The sequence below is a fragment of the Austrofundulus limnaeus genome, unplaced genomic scaffold (assembly GCF_001266775.1).
Source record: "Austrofundulus limnaeus strain Quisiro unplaced genomic scaffold, Austrofundulus_limnaeus-1.0 Scaffold2028, whole genome shotgun sequence".
NCBI classification, from domain to species: Eukaryota; Metazoa; Chordata; class Actinopteri; order Cyprinodontiformes; family Rivulidae; genus Austrofundulus; species Austrofundulus limnaeus.
The window spans coordinates 6660-28136 of NW_013954430.1; the positions used below are offsets into that span (position 1 = coordinate 6660).

Sequence of the window (21477 nt, forward strand, 5' to 3'; positions counted from 1 at the left end):
ATATATATAATACTTCTATGGGATTAATTATTTAATAAGAAATTGACTGAATATAACTGTTGAAAATGGCAGACGTAATTTGTCAATCAGACTGTTAGCTTGCCAGTCTTGTCAAGGATAAATTCAGTTCCTCCAAACTGAGATTGTTCTAATAATTGTTCCTAACCTTTCCACATAACTCTAAAACTAAGGCATCAAAAGATCCTTTTAAGACAGCTTTTATTAGATATTAAGCAAATGGCTCCACGTGAACTGTCAGGTTCCTTTCAGCTGTTTGTTTGAGGAAACTTCTTCAAGATTCAGAGCTGTGTGTCATTTCTTACTGACTCCTCTACTCCACAGTTCATTTTTGGCTTTTTACATTTCTTTTTGTTTCATGCACCTTCATGTTTTGTTGTCCTCTCACCTGTGGCACTGACTACTGTAAGCTGATCACTTTTTGTTTGGAGACTTTTGATGTATTTATTTAATTTTTTGATTTTTTTAAATTCTTGTTTCATCTTTGAAGCTCCACAGATTCCTGTTCAGAGCATGCCATTTCCTCTTCACGGAATGAGACTGCATGTCTTACTACATTGCCACAAATAACTAATTCTGTCTTTATTTTGTCTTTTCCCCCATTTGTTCTATTCACATACTTTGGTTYTTTCCTGCCTGTTCAAAAACCTTCGAAAAACTCTGAAACACCCCCACCCACCCCCTACCCACCCCAACAAAAAAAAATCTAAACTGGACTTTTTGAACTGAACTGACTCTTGATGAACTGTGAAACTATGAAACGTTGCCCCTCCCCGGTCATGGCCTAGGCTTATTATAAGCGTCAGGATTTAGCTGAAGAGAGAGACTGTTGGGATCTCCAGAGGGAGGTGGTGAAGCAGAGGTCGCTGCGCAGCAAGCGTCTCCACAGCATCCCAGAGGTGGCTGAGGAGGAGTCGGACAGTCTGGACAGCATGGGCCAGCACCTGAGCTTTGACGAAGGCAGGCGGACAGGAACACCACAGTCTCAGCAGAGGATGTACCCCCCAGAGTCTCACAGCCACCACACCTCCCGTAAAAACTCACGCCTGCAGCGCCAACGCTCCTCCCCTCGCTTCACCGACAGCCACTTCGGCTACAGCGTGGACGACCGCAACTTTGGACGGCCCAATCGACAGAACACCAAAAGTCCCGACAGTGGTTTAGACTGCGGCAGCGAGGAAGAAGGCTCACTAGGACGGGGTCGTCGAGGGTATTATGCCCATGGGAGTCCCACCCGGGGGCCTGTACGCATCATTCACTGCGAGGGCCCGGTAGAAAGGCGGGCGCTGGCAATGGGCCGTAAAAAAACTCTGACCCGTCAGTGCAGCATGGAGGAGGAGTTCTCTGACATCCCAATGACTGCAGCCAAGTCGGTGCACACGGGTGACTTTAGAAACAGGGAGCACTTTGGGCCTGGTCGAGAGGTCGGGCCCAGAAACTACTCCAGGGAAGGAGCACTGAGCGAGGGCAGGCTGAACGAGCTGGACAGGGTCTATTATAGCCCCCACAGGGAGGCTAGAGCCCAGTCTTTGTCCAGACTCAACCAGGACCAGCCGCTGGTGTGTGATTCACAATTTCTGCAGTTTTTTTTACCATCAGCAAGCTGCAGCCATTCTATATTCTTGATGTCTGTTTTTATTATTTTTATGGCAGCCCTCTTTATTTATTCATATTTTAATTTAGCTTCTTTTTCTTAACAAGATGTCATGTTCATGGTTGGTCTAATTTGATTTCCTTTGTTGTGTGGAATTGTTTTGCGTGTATTCAATATGTAAGGTGTCTTTTTGGAGTAAAACTGTTTGTAACCTAAAGGCCATTTTAGGTTTTGACTTCTCATGTCTTTGAGGGGAAAAGCTCCATTTGAAGGAAAGTCTCTGTGCAGTGCATGGGGACATGCTGTTCCTGTCGTTTTCTGCTCGCCTGTGTCTTCTCTCTGCCAGCTGCCACCTTCATATGTTGCTGTTTTTGTCTCCCTCACGAGAGCAGCAGTCATATTGCTCCAACATGTGCTTGGAGCTCTATGTCAGCATCTCTTGCCCTTCATTGCTACACATACGTACAGTTTTAGAAAGTTCATTTAACTCTCTCGCACATTTTTCCCCTCGTTTCATTTCATTAAAAAAGATGCTGTTCATCATAATGTTGTGATTCTGTTGTGATTGTTTCTTTTGCCAACAGCTCCAGGCTGAAGCTATGATGGCTTTGCTCATTCGACCATGTCTTTCTCCATTTTCAATCACACCCCTCTAATATCATTCCTCTTAAAATCTACTGTCGCTTTGTTTTTTAATCACCATTCTTTTTTTATTCTGTCATTTGCTTCATTTTGTGATCAAGGAGCAGACATGCACAGAACAAAACAAACCAGACGAATGGTCTTTAGTTTGGCCCATTTCTGAACTTAAGTCCATATTGTGTTTGGGGTTTGTTTATTCGTTTTAGTGGATTGTGAAGTGTCTTTATTGTATTTTTATGATTATTTTGAGTTTGCCTCCCTAAAGACAAATGGAAGCTACATCATTTGCTCTTATGGCTTTTCAGTTGGGTTTATTGGGATTGCAAGATTTTGAATGTTTATATGCTTTCTCACTGTAGGTGAATTGGTGTTCTAATATTTTTTCCGTTGTTGTTTTTTTAACTCTAAAGATCATTGGAAACTCACCGTCACATGGGAGCCACGATCATCTGGACCATTCAGGGAGGAGGCTGGTTCACATTGGAACCCCTCCTCAACGACGGCCCATCCCATCCATTGGTTAGTGAGGTCACCACATGAGGATCTCCACCTGCAGGGCAACTGATGTTTGTGCTGTTTATACCATGTGTTTCCCCTGCCAATATCAGCCAAGCTGTACATCTCTCCTCATAGAGCTTTAACAACCACATAAGTCCTTTTTGGTGGGGTGTTTGCACACCCTGTAGCAGTCCATCTTCATGAGCTGGATTCGCCAAATGTTCACATGCAATTTTGTAGGAAMGTTGTCCCATATACACTCCCTATGTCTGTTTTCACTGTGGGTTAACATGTTTACACCCAATCTGACCTCCCCTGCAGCAGTGCAAGCATTGCTATTTTACACCCAGAGACTCCAGAGAGAAACTTGTTGCCTTATGCACCCACATTTCAGAGCAACCTCATCCACTGTCTCAGCTTGAGTGAATGGGCCATGGGGTAGGGCAGAGTGTGTGTTGGAGGGAGGGTCGGGATCTCTGACCATAACATTGTGATTGGTGTCTTCTGTAGAGATCACCATGGACAGTAACAGTGAGGGGAGTGAGGGGAACCTCTCACCTGTCAAGGAGGATGTTTACTATGGCAGTGTAGCTGGACGCAGGATATGGCGCTCTTTGTCCTCAGAAGATCAATATGGTATGTGTTGCAGCTTCTCTCCAAAGATYACAATTCACCTTGACATTGCCAGAAAAGTTCAAGAATTCTTCTTGGAAACATGTAGTAATGTCACGGTGGTTCTGTGCTGGACAGTTAGCTGCTTTGTTGAGTTTAGCTTTGCTTAGCTGAATAAAGCTGACTGGGGAAGACAAGACTGACCACTTTTCCCATTTTGCKGGAGAATGAATATCCCTTCCCTGTATGTCCTACACCTTTAATCCCAAAACAACCCCCAACTCACCCAACTCTTCCCATTAATCCACCATATTCAGGCAACTATCCACTGATCAGCAACTTATCCCACCCTCCTCTTCCTTATCTTTTCCTTCTTCTTCCACCTTTATGAGACAGTAGACAGAGCCCCTTGTTAATTTTGCATGAGTTTTACCAAAACTGTGAGAAGAAGAGGCTTAGTACTGGATAACTTGCCTTGGTAGTACCACTTTGTTGCCTATCATAAAACAAAAATCAAAGATCATCTTCAACACAGCACATCTCCGTTACAAAGTTCTTAGTCAGTTGTACAACCTGCCATTAAAACATTGAACATGGTGATCCATGGAAAGCTTGGGAAACTGATATCAGGTTCATCCCGTCCCCCTCACTGTCCCTGATATCTGCATTAACCATTGGGGCCATTTGATTTGTTCCTCCCATCAAAGCATGACTCGCCTCACTTGTGGCTTAAATGCACAAAAGCACACCTGCAGCTGATGTATGAATGCTCCACTTGATTCATCTAATCACTGGACAGCTTGCATGTGAACCAGCCTTTGTGAGATAAGGCAGTGAAACAGCAATYAACAGTAGCGCTGTCTGTGTTACTTGTGTGTCAATCCCTTGTGTTTCCTTTCTATGTTGTGTTGTACTCTGTTGTATCTGACACACCAGCAAGAAGTGATGTGTGAACAAAGAACCCTACAGTGATGTGAATTTATGTTTACATTAATGGACACAACATGTGTTTCACTCTTTAAAAAGGAAAAATTAAAAGTTTAACCATAGCGTCTGACCATTGGCTCTTTCTTCACACACGTATCATGTTGCCCTCTTCCCTGTCAGCTCTAATGATGAGACATCATCTGCTCTCACTGCTTCTACAGCCTGCATGGCTGTYCAAGGCTGGTAGTAGCAGCAGAGGCCTCCTTTATGTTTCAGATGGCTACGGCGGGCACAGACACAGGCGGGGACGGCGATCCCCAGATTATTTTGAGGAATCGGAGCCAGAGGACCTGACCCGAGTGTTTGTGGCTCTGTTCGACTACGACCCTCTCTCCATGTCTCCCAACCCGGATGCTGCCGATGAGGAGCTGCCTTTCAAGGAGGGCCAGATCATTAAGGTGGGAATTCATTCCTCAAGCTGCCAACATGGACAGATGGRTCTTCAGCTAATGGCTTGTTATCTTCTCTATGTTCCTTTCATTTCTGCAAGTTATCTCTCTTGTTTCTAAATGGGATCTTGTTATTTTAGGTGTTTGGAAATAAAGACACGGATGGCTTCTACAGGGCAGAGATCCGAGGCCGAGTGGGTCTCATTCCCTGTAACATGGTATCTGAGATCCAAACAGAGGATGATGAAATGATGGGCCAGCTTCTCAAGCAGGGCTTCCTCCCACTAAACACTCCTGTGGAGAAGTTAGGTGAGACAGGAATTTCCATCTTTGCCTTTTTTTTAGCTCTGCCTTTATGAGCTGTCTTTTATTGACTTGCTTCTCCTTTCCTTACTTCTTCTTTTGCTTCTCTGTGAAGTGAACTGTGATCGTTTTAAAGATGGCCGTTCAATAAATCGCAGGTCCAGAAAATCCAAGAGAGGTCTGTGTGCATAGAGATGCCCCTCCTATTTCCATCTCACTTTTGCTTTTTCTATCTCTTTACTCATCCTTCATCCTTATTTATTTGATAACATTAGGCTATTTCTAGTCTGACCCAATCCTATTTTGTTTCAAGAAATGAGCTGAAAACGATTGAAAATCTGGCAAAGTTCAAAAGAAAAACTTAAAAATGCCTTCATAAATTATAGACAACTTTTTATACTTTATAAGATTCTAAGAAAGTCTGCTTCTTCCAGAGCTAAATGTAAACATATTTGTTGACAGACTGTTATTTGTCATAGCAATTTCAATATGATTTTTATGTTCTCACCAAATAATTCTTCTGCTTGTCTCTACATTTTGGTGTTTTTCTTCTCTAGAAAGAAACAGGCGGAGCGGGCGTCAGTATCCGATGTCAACACGGAGAATGGTGGCCCTGTACGACTACGACCCCCGGGAGAGCTCCCCAAATGTTGATGTTGAGGTACTAATCTCCAGCAGATCAAATCTTTTATTTTTCAAAATTTAGTCAACTGATATAACCAAAATGTTAGTTGTCAATTTGGAAAAAAAACTCAAATACTTGATTAAGATTAGAAGGGCGTACCAAGAGCTGTTCTACTTTTCATTTAGTCTGGTAGATTTAAAACGTACTTTCCAGTGCTGTTTTCTTTGGCCCCTCCCCCTTGGTTTCACTTACTCTCACCTTTCTATTGGCACTGCCACCCACAGTATGAAGGCAACAGACTGAATGAGGAGGTGAGTGAGGCTGAAGAGGGTACCGTCTACTCCATGTGTGTGTTTCCTCCCCTGTTTGTTAGAGTGCAGAGGGAGGAGGTGGGCCTCAGATGACAGTCCGCCGTCCCTTTCTCCTTGGTGGTCACAAATACTGCCCCTTTTGCATTGTCTGAGCCAGCATCTCCCCTCCTCGGTTTGGTCATTTGTGTCGATCTTTTTCTCCTATTTACCGTAAATATATATATAAATATGCTGTGTTTGGTTTGTGTGGTCTGGGGAAACCCATTGGAGAGATGTGCTCAGTGTGTTGCAGTCCTGTCTTCAAAGTTAAAACATCTGATGCATTTACAGTCACAATCTACTGAGACAGTATTGGCATGTTTAGGATGCATCACATTGATTTGGAGAAGGAGGCACAACATTTCAAATTCATCAAAGCCCAACAGAGAATTGATGTTTTGAAACGTTTTTTGGCACATAGGACATATTTTTACAGCTAAGTTAATAAAATTGATCAAACTTGTCTCAAGTTGTTTTATTTTATTTTAATTTTTGYCAGACTGAACTGACATTCTGTGCTGGTGATGTCATCATGGTGTTTGGTGAAATAGATGAAGATGGATTTTATTATGTAAGTAAAGACATTTTATTCTCTTATTATCCTGCAAGTCAAATCAAAATTTGTTTATTGTATAGGTCATTTGAAAACGTCTTTTGCTGATCAAAGCGCTGTTCTCTGTATCTGTATAAACCCACCCGACCTCATGCTAACCCTCAGTATGACTCTTATAAAACTTCAAGCACTGGTAATGATGTCTAATGCATGTCATCCTCTGAATARGATGAACTTATGACCTCACTGTCAAACACTTTGGCAACTGCCTGATAACACTCATGTTCCAATCGTAATGTCACCACTTATTTCAGTCACCTAGTGGGCAAAGAAGGCCATCTCACTTGAGTGTGTATTTCACAATGATGGGTCATGGTTTTACATGTGYTAACAAACCTCAGAAAGGCATGATATAAATTTTTTGAAGATATTGAGCTGAGGCATTCATATACAACAGGTCTCCGTAAATTAAAATTAATACGAATGCTGCTGTGTCAAGCCACCTTTTCACCTTAAAAGAACAATTTAAAATGTTTCAGAAAAAAKGCCCTGTTTGAGTTTCTACACAAATTTATCAATATAGGGCTATAATCATCAAGCAAGACACCAAGATATTTGTGTGAACCTCTATGATATTTCCCTCGAGGATGAACACAATGGGCGTAGTCTGAGCCACCATCTTGGAGTTAACAAATAATATTAATTTAGTCTTTTCAACATTGAGTACTACCAGTTTTAGAAGTACTGGGTGTGGTAGAAAATTTATTAAAAAGGCAGAAACACGTGAATGAAACAAAGTGTACTGCGTGGTGGCCGTCAAGATGATTTAATAAAATGACGGAGAATCAACTCAGCAGACCTGATCAGAGAAATCTGTCAAGTTGCTACTGCAGAACAATGAACAGAGGTACAGTMTTTACATCCGGCAGTTAGATGAGAGCAAAAATCTATGCTGAATATTTTTCATCCCATAACTGTTATCACCAAGATCTGTACATTCAGCTGATTCGGCAAAATACTCCCGCACACACTTTCCTGATGCACCAGTAGAAAAAAATGAAATCTTTACTTTTAACTAAAGCAGGCGCGTTGGAGGGTTTAATGACAGAGTGAGTGGCCCCCGAGTCCACAAGGAAAACAACAGGTTTCTTATCAACCAGTAGAACAAAAGTTGGATACAGCTTGTAGGCCTCAGATAGATACTTTACATAACTGTGTGTGTTTATGTATATCAGAAGCCTTTGTGTGTGTTTCAGAAACTTGTGTGTGTGTGTGTGTGTGTGTTTCAGGAACTTGTGTGTGTGTTTTCACCAGCTTGCATGTGTGTGCTTTCACTTACAGTATCTTAGTAGGCGTGCTGCTGGCGATCTGATCAGTCTGCCCTCCTCGCGTCGCCCCCCCCGCCGATGCCATCTGCGGCCTTGCTCGACGTCTTGTCAGCTGCTGTCCTCCTGCTGGTTCCCACAGAACTTTCTAGGACATTTCCTGACCCAGTGGTCTGGGGAGCCACAGATGTAAAAATACCCATGATTGGGGAGCCTCTGGGAAGTTTGCTGACGCGTCCGTTTACCGCAGCCCCTTCCACGACTGCGAGGGAAATGTCCAGCACTCCTGTCAGCAGCAATCTCCTTATCAGTGGCTTGTTTGGACACAGTCTGGACTAGTGTAAGCGGTGCTTGTCTCTGTTCTTCAGAGGGTAGTTTTTCTTCTGACTCCTTTTTCCTCCTGCAGTCTCTTTTGGGCGCACTTGGCATGCCCATGTAGTTTTTCCAAACGACAGTCGTCCAGGTCCATGCAGGTGATTTTTATCGCAGCAAGGATCTCAGGCAGGAGTCCATTGATGAAATGTTGGCTTATACTGGACTCCCAACTTCCGGCCTGTTCACCCAGGCTTGTTGGCTCATCAGTCCGAGTTTTCGTTGTGCACAGCAAGCAGCCTAGTGAAAAAATATTCTGTTGATTCAGTCCTCAGTTGTTTGCATGCCTTTATTTTAGCTATGATGATCCTTCTTGGAAAAGCTCTTTTGTTCGTGTCACACAGCTTATCCAATGCGGCATGGTAGGTGGCGTTTGCCGCATTGTCAAAGGTAGGATGCAGGATGCGGTGTTCCCCCACTAGGTCAGCTTTGACCTTCTCAAAGTTGGTTCAACCCAAATGAAGGATTAGCAGTCTTCTCAGCTCAGGCCATGTGGGGAGTACTTCCATGTAGATGTCTCGAACTGCATCGCTGAACTTATCACCCCCCTCGACCACGTTCGGGAGCTGCTGCATACATGCCTTCATATCTTCCATTGTCCAGGGGCGAAACACCAGCGCTGGCCCAGCATGTCCTGCGACCTCGATCATTGGGGCTTGCAATGTCATTTCACTGGCCTTTTGAGTGATATCTGCTAGCTGCACCTCCAGAGCTTCTTTTTCTTTCTGCAGTTTAGCCATCCTTCTTGTGATTTGCTGTACAACAGCCTCTGAGCTCTGAAAGCCTGTCTTGGAACGAGAGGGCTCTGCTGCGTTATTGCTCTTGGTTCTTCCTCTGATAACCTTCTTTGCTCCAGCTGCTGTAGCTGATGTTGTCACCTTTGAGGACTGTGGTTCAGTTTTGACTGATGGAATMTTCATGAGAGGTGAGGGAGGGTCGGTATCAGCCTGGTTGTCTTCATCAGAATCTGTTTCCAGGCCCTCCTCTGCTTCGGCCTCATCCTCCTGTGTTTCATCATCAGAAGCATTGCTTGTCAAGCCGGGTTGGGTTGGAGGGAAGGGACATCGCGCAGGAGACAGAGTGTCATCACGCTTGCTCAACAGCCCATAAAAAAGAGAGGGGTAGAGAGAAGAAACAAGTTTAGAAGTTTTAAAAGCAGGTTTTTTTTTTCTTTCTTTTCATGCTTCACAGGAGTGTCAGGCTCTTTAACTCTTTTCTTTTCTCTATTAGGAGAATCACAGTTTAACATGCACATTTATGTGTTCATTTGTAAATTTTCCCTCCTTTGAGCCTCATTCTCACACACTAAAAAGCACCTTTTATGACGTTCTAGTTCTTCTAAGTCAGAAACTTTAATCATTGTCTTAGATTTAAGCTTAGATTCGTGTTGTAATAAGCACTCACGCAGCTGAGCGAGCTGATTCAGGCTAATCGACCCACCCTCCAGGAAGCCAAAATTTTCCGACCACGCACCCAGACATGAGACAGCTTCTTCGCCATACGTCTTAATCATAGCCTGAACGCAAGGCACGTTGATCGCTCTCTTTGGCTGAACCGCAGTTGTAGTCTGTCCCATAATTACTCCTGAGCTCATGCCTATATTCCACAGTACAACTTCTCTTGTTTTACTGTACATAAAAGAAGTGAGGCGGCCGCCTTCTAACTGACGTAAAATACTTTGTCTACTACTCGACAGAACCCAAAATTCCATCTATGACTCAACAGAACCTATAATTCTGTCTACCATTCGACAAAACCTAAAATTCTGCCTACCACTCAACAAAGCCTCTACCAGCCGTAGAGAGTGAAACAGATGTGCGTCTAAAGAGATTAGAATGTCAGTGCAATGGGCCGAATAACATTAGCTTTTAGCATTCACTATCAGAGCTTATAGCAAAAGGGCTATAAACAAAATAGCTTTCTCACAGTGTTTTTGCATTGCAAAAAGGTCAGTTTTTCCTCCAGCTCCAGATCACCCACCACAGCCGAAGTGAAAACAGTCAGTGTCAGGGTCAGTCGGTGGAGAAAAAAAATCTGAAAAAAAGGTAGCTCCTCAGATTTGAAGCGAAACAAAAGGGAAAAATTCTCATTTATTCCCCCCACTGTCATCCTTCCTCAGCCCCTGTGGGCTCACCCGTTGCTGGAGTTCCATTCTCGTGATGCAAATTTTGGTAGAAATATTTATTAAAAAGGCAGAAACACGTGAATGAAACAAAGTGTACTGTGTGGTGGCCGTCAAGATGATTTAATAAAATGACGGAGAATCAACTCAGCAGATCCGATCAGAGAAATCCATCAAGTTGCTACTGCAGAACAATGAACAGAGGTAAAGTTTTTACATCCCGCAACAGATCGTGAGCATCCAATCACAGACCGACAAATGTCAACATGGTCCAATCACAGAGCACCAGCTCGAACCAAGATTACCAAAATAAGAGCAAGGCTACAGACTTTAAAAGGCATCTTGAAATCATGAGAAACAGATTATACAAGGCGTAGCAGTTATCGAAAGAGATACAATAATATGAATGTCAAGACAGTATGAACTTGTACAGGCAGAGAGTTATATAAGTAGTTATATAATTAGTCCATCACACTGGGAAAGACACTGAACCCCCACTGCTTAATCCAAAGCAGTAAATAATCGTGTCATCAGCATAAAAATGCATATTTGCATCCAACATGTTTTATCCTAACTCCTAATTCATTAGTACACAAAATTAACAGGAGGGGACGTAATATTGAACCTTTTGGCACCCACTAGTGGACACTCATAAATTCAGAACACAGACCATCACAATTGTTAACCAGGAAACTATGATCTGACGGCCCCAAACAGAGAAGCCTATGGTTCACAGAGTCAAAAGCTGTTGACAGATCAATAAAACGAGATGCACAGTACTGCTTTCTATCAAGAGCAACAAGTATATCCACTTTTGTGGCTGCAGTGATGGGGCTGTGCTTTTTCTTGAAGCCAGATCACAGTTTTGAAAGAAGTTTGACTATAAAAACTCTTTTAGTTGACCATAAACAAGAGATTCAAAAATCTTTGACAAGACACAAATTTGATAATGGCCTGTTATTAGTCTGCTGGGTCACCTGCTTTTAATAAGGGAGTAACAAACGTTGACTTCTAGATTAAAGAGATTTCTTTATTTTGGATCAAAAGATTAAAAAGAGTTGTAAGAGGCTGTGCCATTTTCAAAAAGTAGGCCTCTATCATGTCTGGACCAGGGGGTTTTCTGTGATGTAATGCACTGAGGGCCTTATGCACCATGGCTCAGTTGGAATAGATGTGCCATCTCAGCAATAAGGTTGCTGGATCGAATCCCGGCCAGGGACCTATCTGGGTAGAGCATGCGTGTTCTCTCTGAGCATGTGCGGGTTTTCTCCAGGTACCCTGGTTTCCATGACTGTTAGGCAAATTGGTAGCTCTAAATTATCAGGTGAGAGAGAGAGAGACTGAATGGTTGTCTCTGTGTGGCACTGTGATGGACTTAGAACCTGTCCAGGGTGTACCCCACTCTTCACACTGTGAGTGCTGGATATGGACCTCAGTGACCCAGAAAGGAAGAAGCAGATTAAGATAATGCATGGATGATCAAGTACAAATGAAAAAAAATCTACTATAGGATTCTCAATCAGCATAAAACAGTGTTTGCAATCAACTCAAAAAGCTGCTGTTAGAGGAATAAAAGGTAAAGTCTTTTCAAAGTTAAACAAGTTTACAGAACAGCTTATTGTATCAAAACAGCCACAGTTGTACAAACTCTCCAAGAGGTTTGGAATTCACTTAGCAATGCATCATCCTGTTTCCACTAATCAGCTCTATCACAGCTTGTAACGTTATCATCATTGGTCCTCTTCAGTTCTAGAAAGGTTCCTAACCGTTGGGAAACATTTAAAGTTCAGTGTGGCTCTCATTTTTTTTTCCTGCAGGGCGAGCTCAACGGACACAAGGGGCTCGTTCCTTCCAACTTTCTCGAAGAAGTGCCTGATGACGTTGAGGTTTTTCTCACTGATTCACCATCTCGCTACCCCCAGGACACTCCAGCACGGATAAAGACCAAAAGGGTACATGCTCCTTCGCAGTACTAGCCCTCTGTCATCCATTTACTTATTTTTTATGTTCCCTCAATCTCCCTTAGTCTTGTGTCTGTCCATGTGTCTCACTGAGCCAAATACAAAGGGATTTCTGACTTTAAAAGCATCACCCTGTAAATAACTAGATAAAAAAAGAAACTTTAAAACTAAAACTTGACCAAGGTATTTTTATTTTTTTCATGTTTACTACTGTGAAAAGGGGGACGTTCTGCATTGTGTAACAAATGGATTTATTGTATTCATAAAGCATTCTCTGTGAGATTAAAGCTGATGGGGGAAATGCTCCTGTGACTTTTTAACTTATGTCTTGAAAAAAATAAAAAACAGCAGCTAATACTTTTTGCACATGCCTATGTAACATTGGAAAAGATGCTTTATGAATATACTCTGTGTTTGAATTAATTTCTAATAGAGTAAATAGTTTTGTTGTACTGACAGATGAACTATGTAGTCTGTAGCTCAGCATGGTATATAGTCCAGATGCATGAAKGTTTTATATGAAGATGAGCCTAGCATAGTACAACTTTTGTATCTGCTCCTGAATGCCTTGTTTTGTAAATTGCTTTCTTGTAAATTAGCAAGCAAAGGTCACTTGCTACCAGAGAATAAATTCAGGATTTATTTCCCAAATGTAAATATGTGATGTTATTTTTGTGTTTAACAAATAATGCAGTTGTTTAAACTATTCGTAGTTGTCATCAGATGTTTCCTTCCTTCTGTTCTAATTTGCCATTGTCATAGTGCTAAATATTGAAATGCCATCACCATATTTTTTTATTTCTTTTTCTCACCTGCTTGGCAAAACAGAAGAAGAGTGTTCATTTCACACCTTAAAGGCTCTGTTTCCGTCACGTAAGTGAGCAACTGAGGATACCAAGATTACGCTCCTCTCGTCTAATGCAGATGGCATGGGTATCCTTAGTTTCTGGTATGCAACATGTACACTTTGTATGACGTTCCTTTCAGTGCTGCTCAGTTCTGGTTTTATCTTTGTTCGAACAAAACATTCAACATATTTTCTTGGGTGGACATCGTTACCCTAGGCAATGCATTAGACAACCAGTGTGGTATCTTCAGTTGTTTCTCTGAGTGTTGTACATGACAATGTCCGTCTCCTGCAATAAGTCTCCTGCTGTAACTCATGATACGCTAAAAGGCCGTTCTTCCACAATTGCACGATTATTTGAAAAGCAGTTGAAATAAACAGTACTGATAGGAAAATTTGATTTCTGTCAGTGCAGCTTAAAAACAAACTTAAAAAACCTCAAACATATTTAATTTTGAAACTCAGAAATACAGGTTTTTTTTAAACAAAGCACTGCACTCTATTTTGCTTTGGGTCTTTTTTGGGACATAGACTTCAAAACAAATAACCTGATTTAAGCATACATGGCAAAAAATTTAATCTAATTATGTAACAAAAATGCTACAAATGCACAGAGAGGGTATATAAAATGTTCAAACTATTAAATCAGTACTATTTTTGTGAAASTGTTTTAATGATCAAGTAAAATATATTTAAAGTGCAACTATTAATGAGGTGCTTAAAAGTTAAATCTTTACATTCAGCTATTGCCATGTTAACCTAAACAGTAGCACAAATAGTAACATGATTCAGTGAATCATGTTACTCAGTGGTATTTAGCCAACAAATATTAGGTCTGTAAGGAAAAAGCGCATTTTGTTTCTTACGATTTAGATTTGAAGTGAAAGTTTCTTTGACAAAGTCTCACCTTAACTCCTCACATTTTCTGCATTGCAATTTCTGACCAAATACCAACACAGATACGGCCTTGTGTAAAACTTAAATCTGTACTCAAGTGCAATTTAAGAGCCTTTTAGCTCATGATTACAGAAAATAGTGACAAGTAGTCTCTTTGTAACCCAGTTGTATTAGTAAATATTTATTTTTAAGCGGAAGTGAACTGAATGTGATATGAATTTGTCCCAAAAGTACAAATCTGTTCATGTGAAATCAGCAGCTTTTGATAGTTGTAGTTGGGAAATTGTTACCTTACATTGATGAAGTTAGTTATTGTCACGTTTAACTTGTGTGTTATTGTAGAATATTTTTAAGTTTCTTTTTTTTAAATCAAAGACTGTTCCTACCGTACAGAGTGGGTGGGAGGGGGTGTTTATCCATACCTGAGTGTACAGGACAACATGTGAGAGGAGTGGGGGTAGACCTCTATCTTTATTGGTGGCCCTGCTAAGACAGAAAGGTGGGGGGAGTATTGACTGTGGTATGAGAGACGGTTTGCTTTTTACCACCCTCAACTGTCCCTTACGGGTCTCCCATTAGGTTCCACTGGAAAAATCGTCTCTGCACAGAAGAGCACCCTCTCCCACAGTGCGTCCACACATCCCTGGCTCCGGCCCTGCCACCACTGGGCCCGGCAGTCCCTTCAGGGCCCCAATGGAAATGTACTCCTCCCAAAAGAAAAAGGGACTGCTCTCCAAAGGGAAGAAACTATTTCAACGACTTGGCGCTGTAAATTAAGGTTTTTCCACATCGCTTGGAAAGTGGCATCCGCTTCCCTGGGAAAAGAATTCATACACATATACATATATATAAATATAATATAAAAAATTATGCAGTTGGCATTTGTGAGCTTGGCAACTGCTTTTATTTTTTAAACATATGTTGTATATCAGAATATTTGTATTTTGTTATCAGTATAAACATATTTTCAATAATTTCCTATTCTGGTCCCACAGCCTTGTGAAGGGCAATGTAAAGATGTGCCACTTACCTCCAAGTCTCTGGCTGACGAGTTTGCAGAAAACTGAGCATTTTGCACACAATTACGCCTTGCATTAAAAAAAGTACTAAAGGTCTGGCTAGTGTGTTTGTCTACAGAAATCAGAATGTCACTCAAAAATACACACGACTCAGCATCCATAACAAATTTAATGCAAGACTTGAACTGTGGTAACTTGTTCAGAGCAGTCGGTCACATTATGAGTTGGGCGTGCTTTACTTCAGCATTCCCTTCTGACCTCCAGAGTGAAAATGTGTCTGGCTTACTGTTGAACTTGGGAGGATGCAGTATAATAATCAGAAATAACTTCTCTCCAGCCCCGCCCCACCCTACGCTTGTTGAGCACTTACTAAAAACAAGCACATTGTTCATCTACAAAAATGTCTCTGCTGTAAAAGCCTGGTAGATCAAACTTCCTTGTGTTTGCCTTATAATTGCACAACGGTTCATATTTTGTCCAGTTTTGTTAACGTTAGTTGATAAACTAGATGTTTGCAGATGTTTCATCAGGATTGTCCATTTAGGGTGACTCTAGAGCCAGCATTAACATACCTGCTGCCAATCGTTTAAGGGAAATATTTCACTTTGAAAGTCAAAACCTCTTACAAAATTTGAAACCGACTATAGGGCTCAAGTTTTGACTATTACTATACCAATTTCAAACTATTAAATAAATCTATGTAATATTGATAGTTATTGATAACTTGGGCTGCATTTGATTCCTTGCATGCAACCATTGACAACTTCATAGCAGTAAAGGTGAAACAATGCTACCTCTACTGGCCCTTATAGATAAATATTTTTTATTCAATTTGTCATCAATGCCTGTTTAGTGTCCCAAATTGTTGGTGCAGAATTCAAGTACTGTATGTGAATATGATATCTACACCTTAATGTAGAGTAGTGAATGTAAAACGAATTGAAAGCCAATGTATCTTTTAAAAGCTTCCCCAAAGGATTGTGAAGACGTCCAACTTTGTGCATGAAAGTCCACCACGTTCCACACCGTTTCTCATTTAAGTCCATCTTAAAACTGAGTGTTTTTCTAGTCAGAGGTGAAGTGAAACTGCCAAAAAAAGGTATGCAACACATTTAAATACTTTTACAATTTTTGGCTGAGCAGCCGTAGTAATCTACACTAACCTACCGTCTTCTGTTTCAGGACCAGGTCCGCTGACATTACTTTTGTTTTATGTGACAGGAGCTCTTTTTGTACTTTGTCCATTTGTAAAATTGTTTTTAAATGTTTATACTTGATTTTCAGACTGCCTTTTTTGTACATTTAACTTTATAATCCAACAGTGCAAGCTTTCTCCATGGCATCTTTAAGACCATATTGTTAAGTCTGCAGCTGTGTGCTAGCTTTGACAAGAATTATCAGCCTATACGGATGGTTACAAGTTATTGTGTGGGTGTGCATGTGCAATCTTTTTTAAAAAGAAAAAAAAAAACCTAAATAAATTTATTATTTTGTAATGCGTATGTGTCTGATTTGCCTTGAAATACTAGAGATGAGCTGCACAGAAGCTCAAATAACAGGTTTATTTAACATTTTTTGTATTAACCATTACAAGCCTGGCTGATGAGCCTTAAAGTGTTTCAGGTTGTTTAAACTCTGCACTGTAAAGGATAATAATGTAAGAAAATTTAGTGTTCATTAACTGAAATCGAGACAAAACCACATAAATATTGAATAGATTTAAATGTGAAGAGAATGAGGACCATACAACACCAGTGACTGAAATGAACCGAGGTTTAATGCTGTCATTGCAAGCAGGAAACCCACGCTGAATGAAAACCGGAAGCCCCGGCTATAAGTATATGGTTTTCGGTGCCCGGTACGCCCACTTCTGGCCTACGGCTGAATCGCAGATACTCTGAATAGCAATGCTCACCTAATGTTTTATAAACGGTTTCTTATGTTTTGTGATAGTGTTTCGGGCATGTATCTAAGCTATTTTAATCAAGACATGACAATAATTAAACAATGGATTATAAAAGTCAATACTTTAAAAAGAAAACGGTGTAGTGCTTTTAAAATCAGTATCTAACCTGACTCATAAATTTCTTCAACTTCCCCCTGTTCACATGACAATTAATCGCTTGAACAAAAATAAGAAATTTTATAATAAGAAGTCTATATGAATGCATTAAGGTACAATGTGTATGCATTTTAAACTAAGCGTACAGCACGACGTGGAAAATGTGTAACATCCCACCCCACAATAAAAAATCAGAAAATATGTTAGACATCTATAAAACACAACCTGAGCTCATGGGCTAGTGTGTCACAACTATAAAAGAAAGACAACAAACAAAACATTGCAATATTAAAACATACAATATAATTCAAACATTTGATTGGTTTAAACCTGTAAGTTCATGCCCGACTAAGTGTGTGTGACTATGTCAGTGTTACCTTTCTATTGCTAAAAATATCAGCTAGAAAAACGTTTCAGGGCTGTGGTCTCCTCAGTCGTCATCTGCGCCGTATGGATATTGCAGCAGTCGCATCGGAATGGCTCCTCCCCTCTGTGTCATCTGGTACTCCATGGACGGATGTTGGTCTAAGTTAGCTCGAACAATCTGAGAGACGGCTCTTAAACATAGCATTCTTGCAACAGGGATGCCACACAAACAACAACAACCTAAAATGACCACCACCGTCACTAATTGCATCAGAACTGCAGATAAAAGATTCTTCCAAACGTCTTAACAAACCAGCCCTGTGCCTGGGTGGAAGTCCCTGAAAAATTGACCATCTCTTCAGACAAAGTTCTAAGACCTTTAACGGCCTTTGTGAATGACCCATCAGTTTCAGTGTGTCCAGGAATAAATGTACAAGARGATCCAAAAACAAACACACTCCATTTTGTTCTGCTAACAAATAGACTAATGCAATGCGATTCTGATAGGCCATCAAGGAGGTTGCAGCTAACTGCTCGTGAGCACTCTGGAGGACYTCTCTGGTCAGATTATTAAGCCTCTGTACATTAAAATGGATGTAATTTATTCTATCAACATTCTTGTTCAATATGATCCATGGTAAATTGCTCTCAAACCCAGCAGCCACCTGATCAGTTAGTTTAGACTCAGACGGAACCCCCCTTGGCACCCCAATAGAATCAATATATGCTGGCCTGCTTTCATATATATTAAAATCACATTTAAACCGTTTCAAGTTTACAACCTGCTTGTCCAAAGTCGACCGATGGGTTATCAATTCCTCAACCGTGATGTTCACAAATCTGACCGGCGAAATCAAGGACACATCAGTGCAGATTCCACTCCAATCAGCTGGCAACACCTTTAGCAAATGGTTATTACCACAATACCAAAACACATCAGCCCTAGAGACATTTAAGATTGTTGCATTTTTCCACAATGTGACATTGATGTCCTCTCTGCACAAGGCCCCATCCAGTTGTCCAATCTCCATCCTCCTTTGCTGCCACCTCCTGGCCAAACAAGTGAAGCTGCCCTTAACCGCATTGAACACCGGAGGCACATCTGTTTTTGGAGAAATAGGAAAGAAATGTTCTAAATATTTACACTGAACTGATGGGTTCTCAGTAATATGCAATTCAAACATACAGAAAAAAACTAGAAGCATTACTTAGTGGTGATGACACTGTCAGTAACGCTGGTCTGGCCTCTGCACAAACAACACAATTTAACAATTTTGCTTGGCTTGCTGCATTTCTGACAAATCTTAACCAATAATTAGTCTGAGTGACTCCAGTTTCTACAGTAAGCTCCTTGCTAGGAGCAACATCAACTTTTAGCTCTAAGTCACTAGGCTGCATCACATGAATGTAGATTTTACCAACTGGGTCTGGTCCTCTCACCACCACCCTCATCAGCAGAACTCCAATATCTGATACCTGTGGATTTACCAAAGTTAGGAACATGGYGTTACAAGTGAACTCATTGTCACACAGGCCCCCTTTAAAGTGGRTTCTTCTAATGTCTAACCTATCCTGAAAAGGAATTCATCCCCATCCACCTAACTGATAACCACACCCAAACTCCTTGTTCAAATTTGGCATTATTTCAGTTGTGCAAACATACACCCTTGCTTCCAAGAGACTTCTTCAGTCTGAGAGTTTCAGGCAAAATTCAGGCTTTTGAGTCCTGCCTCCAGGTGACTGATACTCACATCACATGGCTATCGCTCACAGGTGACTGATACTCACATCACATGGCCATCGTTCACAGGTGACTCATACTCACATCACCTGGCTATCGCTCACAGGTGACTGATACTCACATCACATGGCCATCGTTCACAGGTGACTCATACTCACATCACATGGCTATCGTTCACCCTAATTAATACCTTTTGTTAACAGGGGGTGGAGTGATACTGCCAATGGCAGCGCTGTAGGAGGGGGACAGCTGAAAACGGAGGCCCCCACCTCTGTTTAATGATGGACGGTCTTTCTTTACAAAAATGGCTTCTTTTACTCCTCTCTCAAACCAACGTTCCTCCCGTATGTTGCGGGTGTTTCGGAGAAACTGAGACGTTTATTTTCTAAACATGATGTCCCAGTAGCTTTCAAACCCCAAAACACATTACGGCAAAGGCTGGTTCATCCCAAAGATCCGGTGCCCCGGCACAAACAGAGCAATATTGTATATGCTGTGAAGTGCCAGGAGGACTGCGACCAGTTATACATCTGCAACTGCACGTCTTTTCTAAGCTCAGGTTCCACATGACACGTCACTCCGAACACATCAGCTTTTACCTGATGATGACTTCTTAAGGCACCCTCGGGGTAGGAGCTGGCTCGCCTCTGATCAGTCAGGGAACTGATGTCGGCTCACTTACTGGTCATTGGCGAACAGGTGTTTTTCCATGTAACTTTCATCTGTTTCAGTCCAAGCCAGAAAAATTCAAGCCATATCCGGTTCCTCCTTCCAAAATAAAATCTCCCCTCGGGAGTTAAAAACTGACTTAGAGGCTTGAAGCCTGATTGGGAACCACCGGCAGGCGTGCCGGGACCCTAGCTGTGAAGTCTTCCCTAATTAGCTCATAGGGTCAGACTTAAAAGCCAAACTGAGGTTTCTCCGGAGAGAATCCCAGCTGTCTTCCTAGGTTGGAATCAGGAAGAAGAGCATGTCGCTCAAAGCCGTCCAGGTTAGTAAAAGAAACTGACGAACTCTGGTTCCGCCCTCAGGCTTAGAGATGAGTCAGAGAAAGAAAGATAAAGATTTGCCAGCCGGCGCCAGCCCAAGGTTAAAATTCTGTGGTTGTTCAACAACATATGATAACCTCTTTTCAGCTTTCTTCTGATAGACTATGAGAAATCACTGCAAAACATTTATGGTGATTAATTAACATTTCTGTTTTATAATCAGATCTGAACCTTCTGTTAGTCCAGATAAATGAAAGATTTTCTCAGGAAAAATCCACAGTTATATTACTGTGTTCACAGTAAAATAAAACAGTGATTTACATAAAAACACAATGAAAACATTGTAATCAGATTCTCTGTGATTTTTTTATACCATTATAAATCTTTAAGGCACGATAAAAGAGTAGAAGTGGTTCCACTTTTCCTGTGACAGTTATTATCATGGTTTAACAAATGCATAAATATTCTTAGTTAAACAACAAATGAATCACGAACAGAAGAGATTGTTCTGTCCATTATCTGATTAAGAGAACTGAGGGGTTTTCTTCCACAGTTGGAATGACCTGTCATGGCCTAAATAGAGTTCAGTTTGTGACAGAGTTCCTGTCCTCTCGTCAGGCCTGTTCTAGGCCTGCTTRGAGGCAGTAAATCTTGTTTCTTCACTCGAGGTGACCCCTACATACCCCTACAGTAATATTTATGCTTCTGCTGCTGAGCCATGAGGACCTTCGAAATAAAAAAAACTTAAATCTTAAATAAAAGTTCCTGTGCCGCAATCCCTTCATCTGCTTCCTCCTCAGACGACCCTGACCCACTGACCCCTCCCCGACAGCAGGAGAACAGCAGGAGAGCAAAAGTCACGCTTTGGATACACGCACAGGGCACATCCACCTCGCATGTGTGAACGTTATAAAACTTCACGTTTAAAGTCCGTGTTTGTCGCGGGCCGGGGGTTTCTGCCGCGGAAAAACAGAGCAGGCAGGAGGGGGAGAGGACGAGGAGAAGAGCGATGGACCTATTTCTAATTTTATCTGACTTATTTAATTATATTTTTATTGTTTTTATCGTCCTGCAGGCTGTGTGAGAAAATTAATTTGAAGCTGAGTTTTATTTAATTATTTATAAAAATCGTTTGATTACTCTAAAGCAAACTGAGGGAAAATCTGTGTCAACTACAGCCAGCCAGTGAGAGAGAGAGAGAGAGA

General features: G+C 41.4%; 1 protein-coding gene across 13 annotated transcripts in view; it reads left to right on the forward strand.

Moving 5' to 3' along the window:
* Positions 1-16610, forward strand: part of LOC106536917 (RIMS-binding protein 2) — a gene marked incomplete at its 5' end in the record, with an annotated part of 21432 nt that extends 4822 nt beyond the window's left edge. The window contains 12 exon segments of one of the 13 annotated variants that reach the window (XR_001312588.1): positions 807-1577; positions 2665-2773; positions 3263-3388; positions 4568-4749; positions 4881-5049; positions 5159-5221; positions 5601-5704; positions 5953-5979; positions 6518-6589; positions 12208-12342; positions 13180-13300; positions 14675-14741. Coding sequence is in view for 12 of the 13 variants with exons in the window: in XM_014034259.1 (XP_013889713.1) it covers positions 807-1577; positions 2665-2773; positions 3263-3388; positions 4568-4749; positions 4881-5049; positions 5159-5221; positions 5601-5704; positions 5953-5979; positions 6518-6589; positions 12208-12342; positions 14675-14872 (1956 nt within the window). 13 annotated transcript variants of the gene reach the window in all.
* Positions 16611-21477: the final 4867 nt, after the last annotated feature.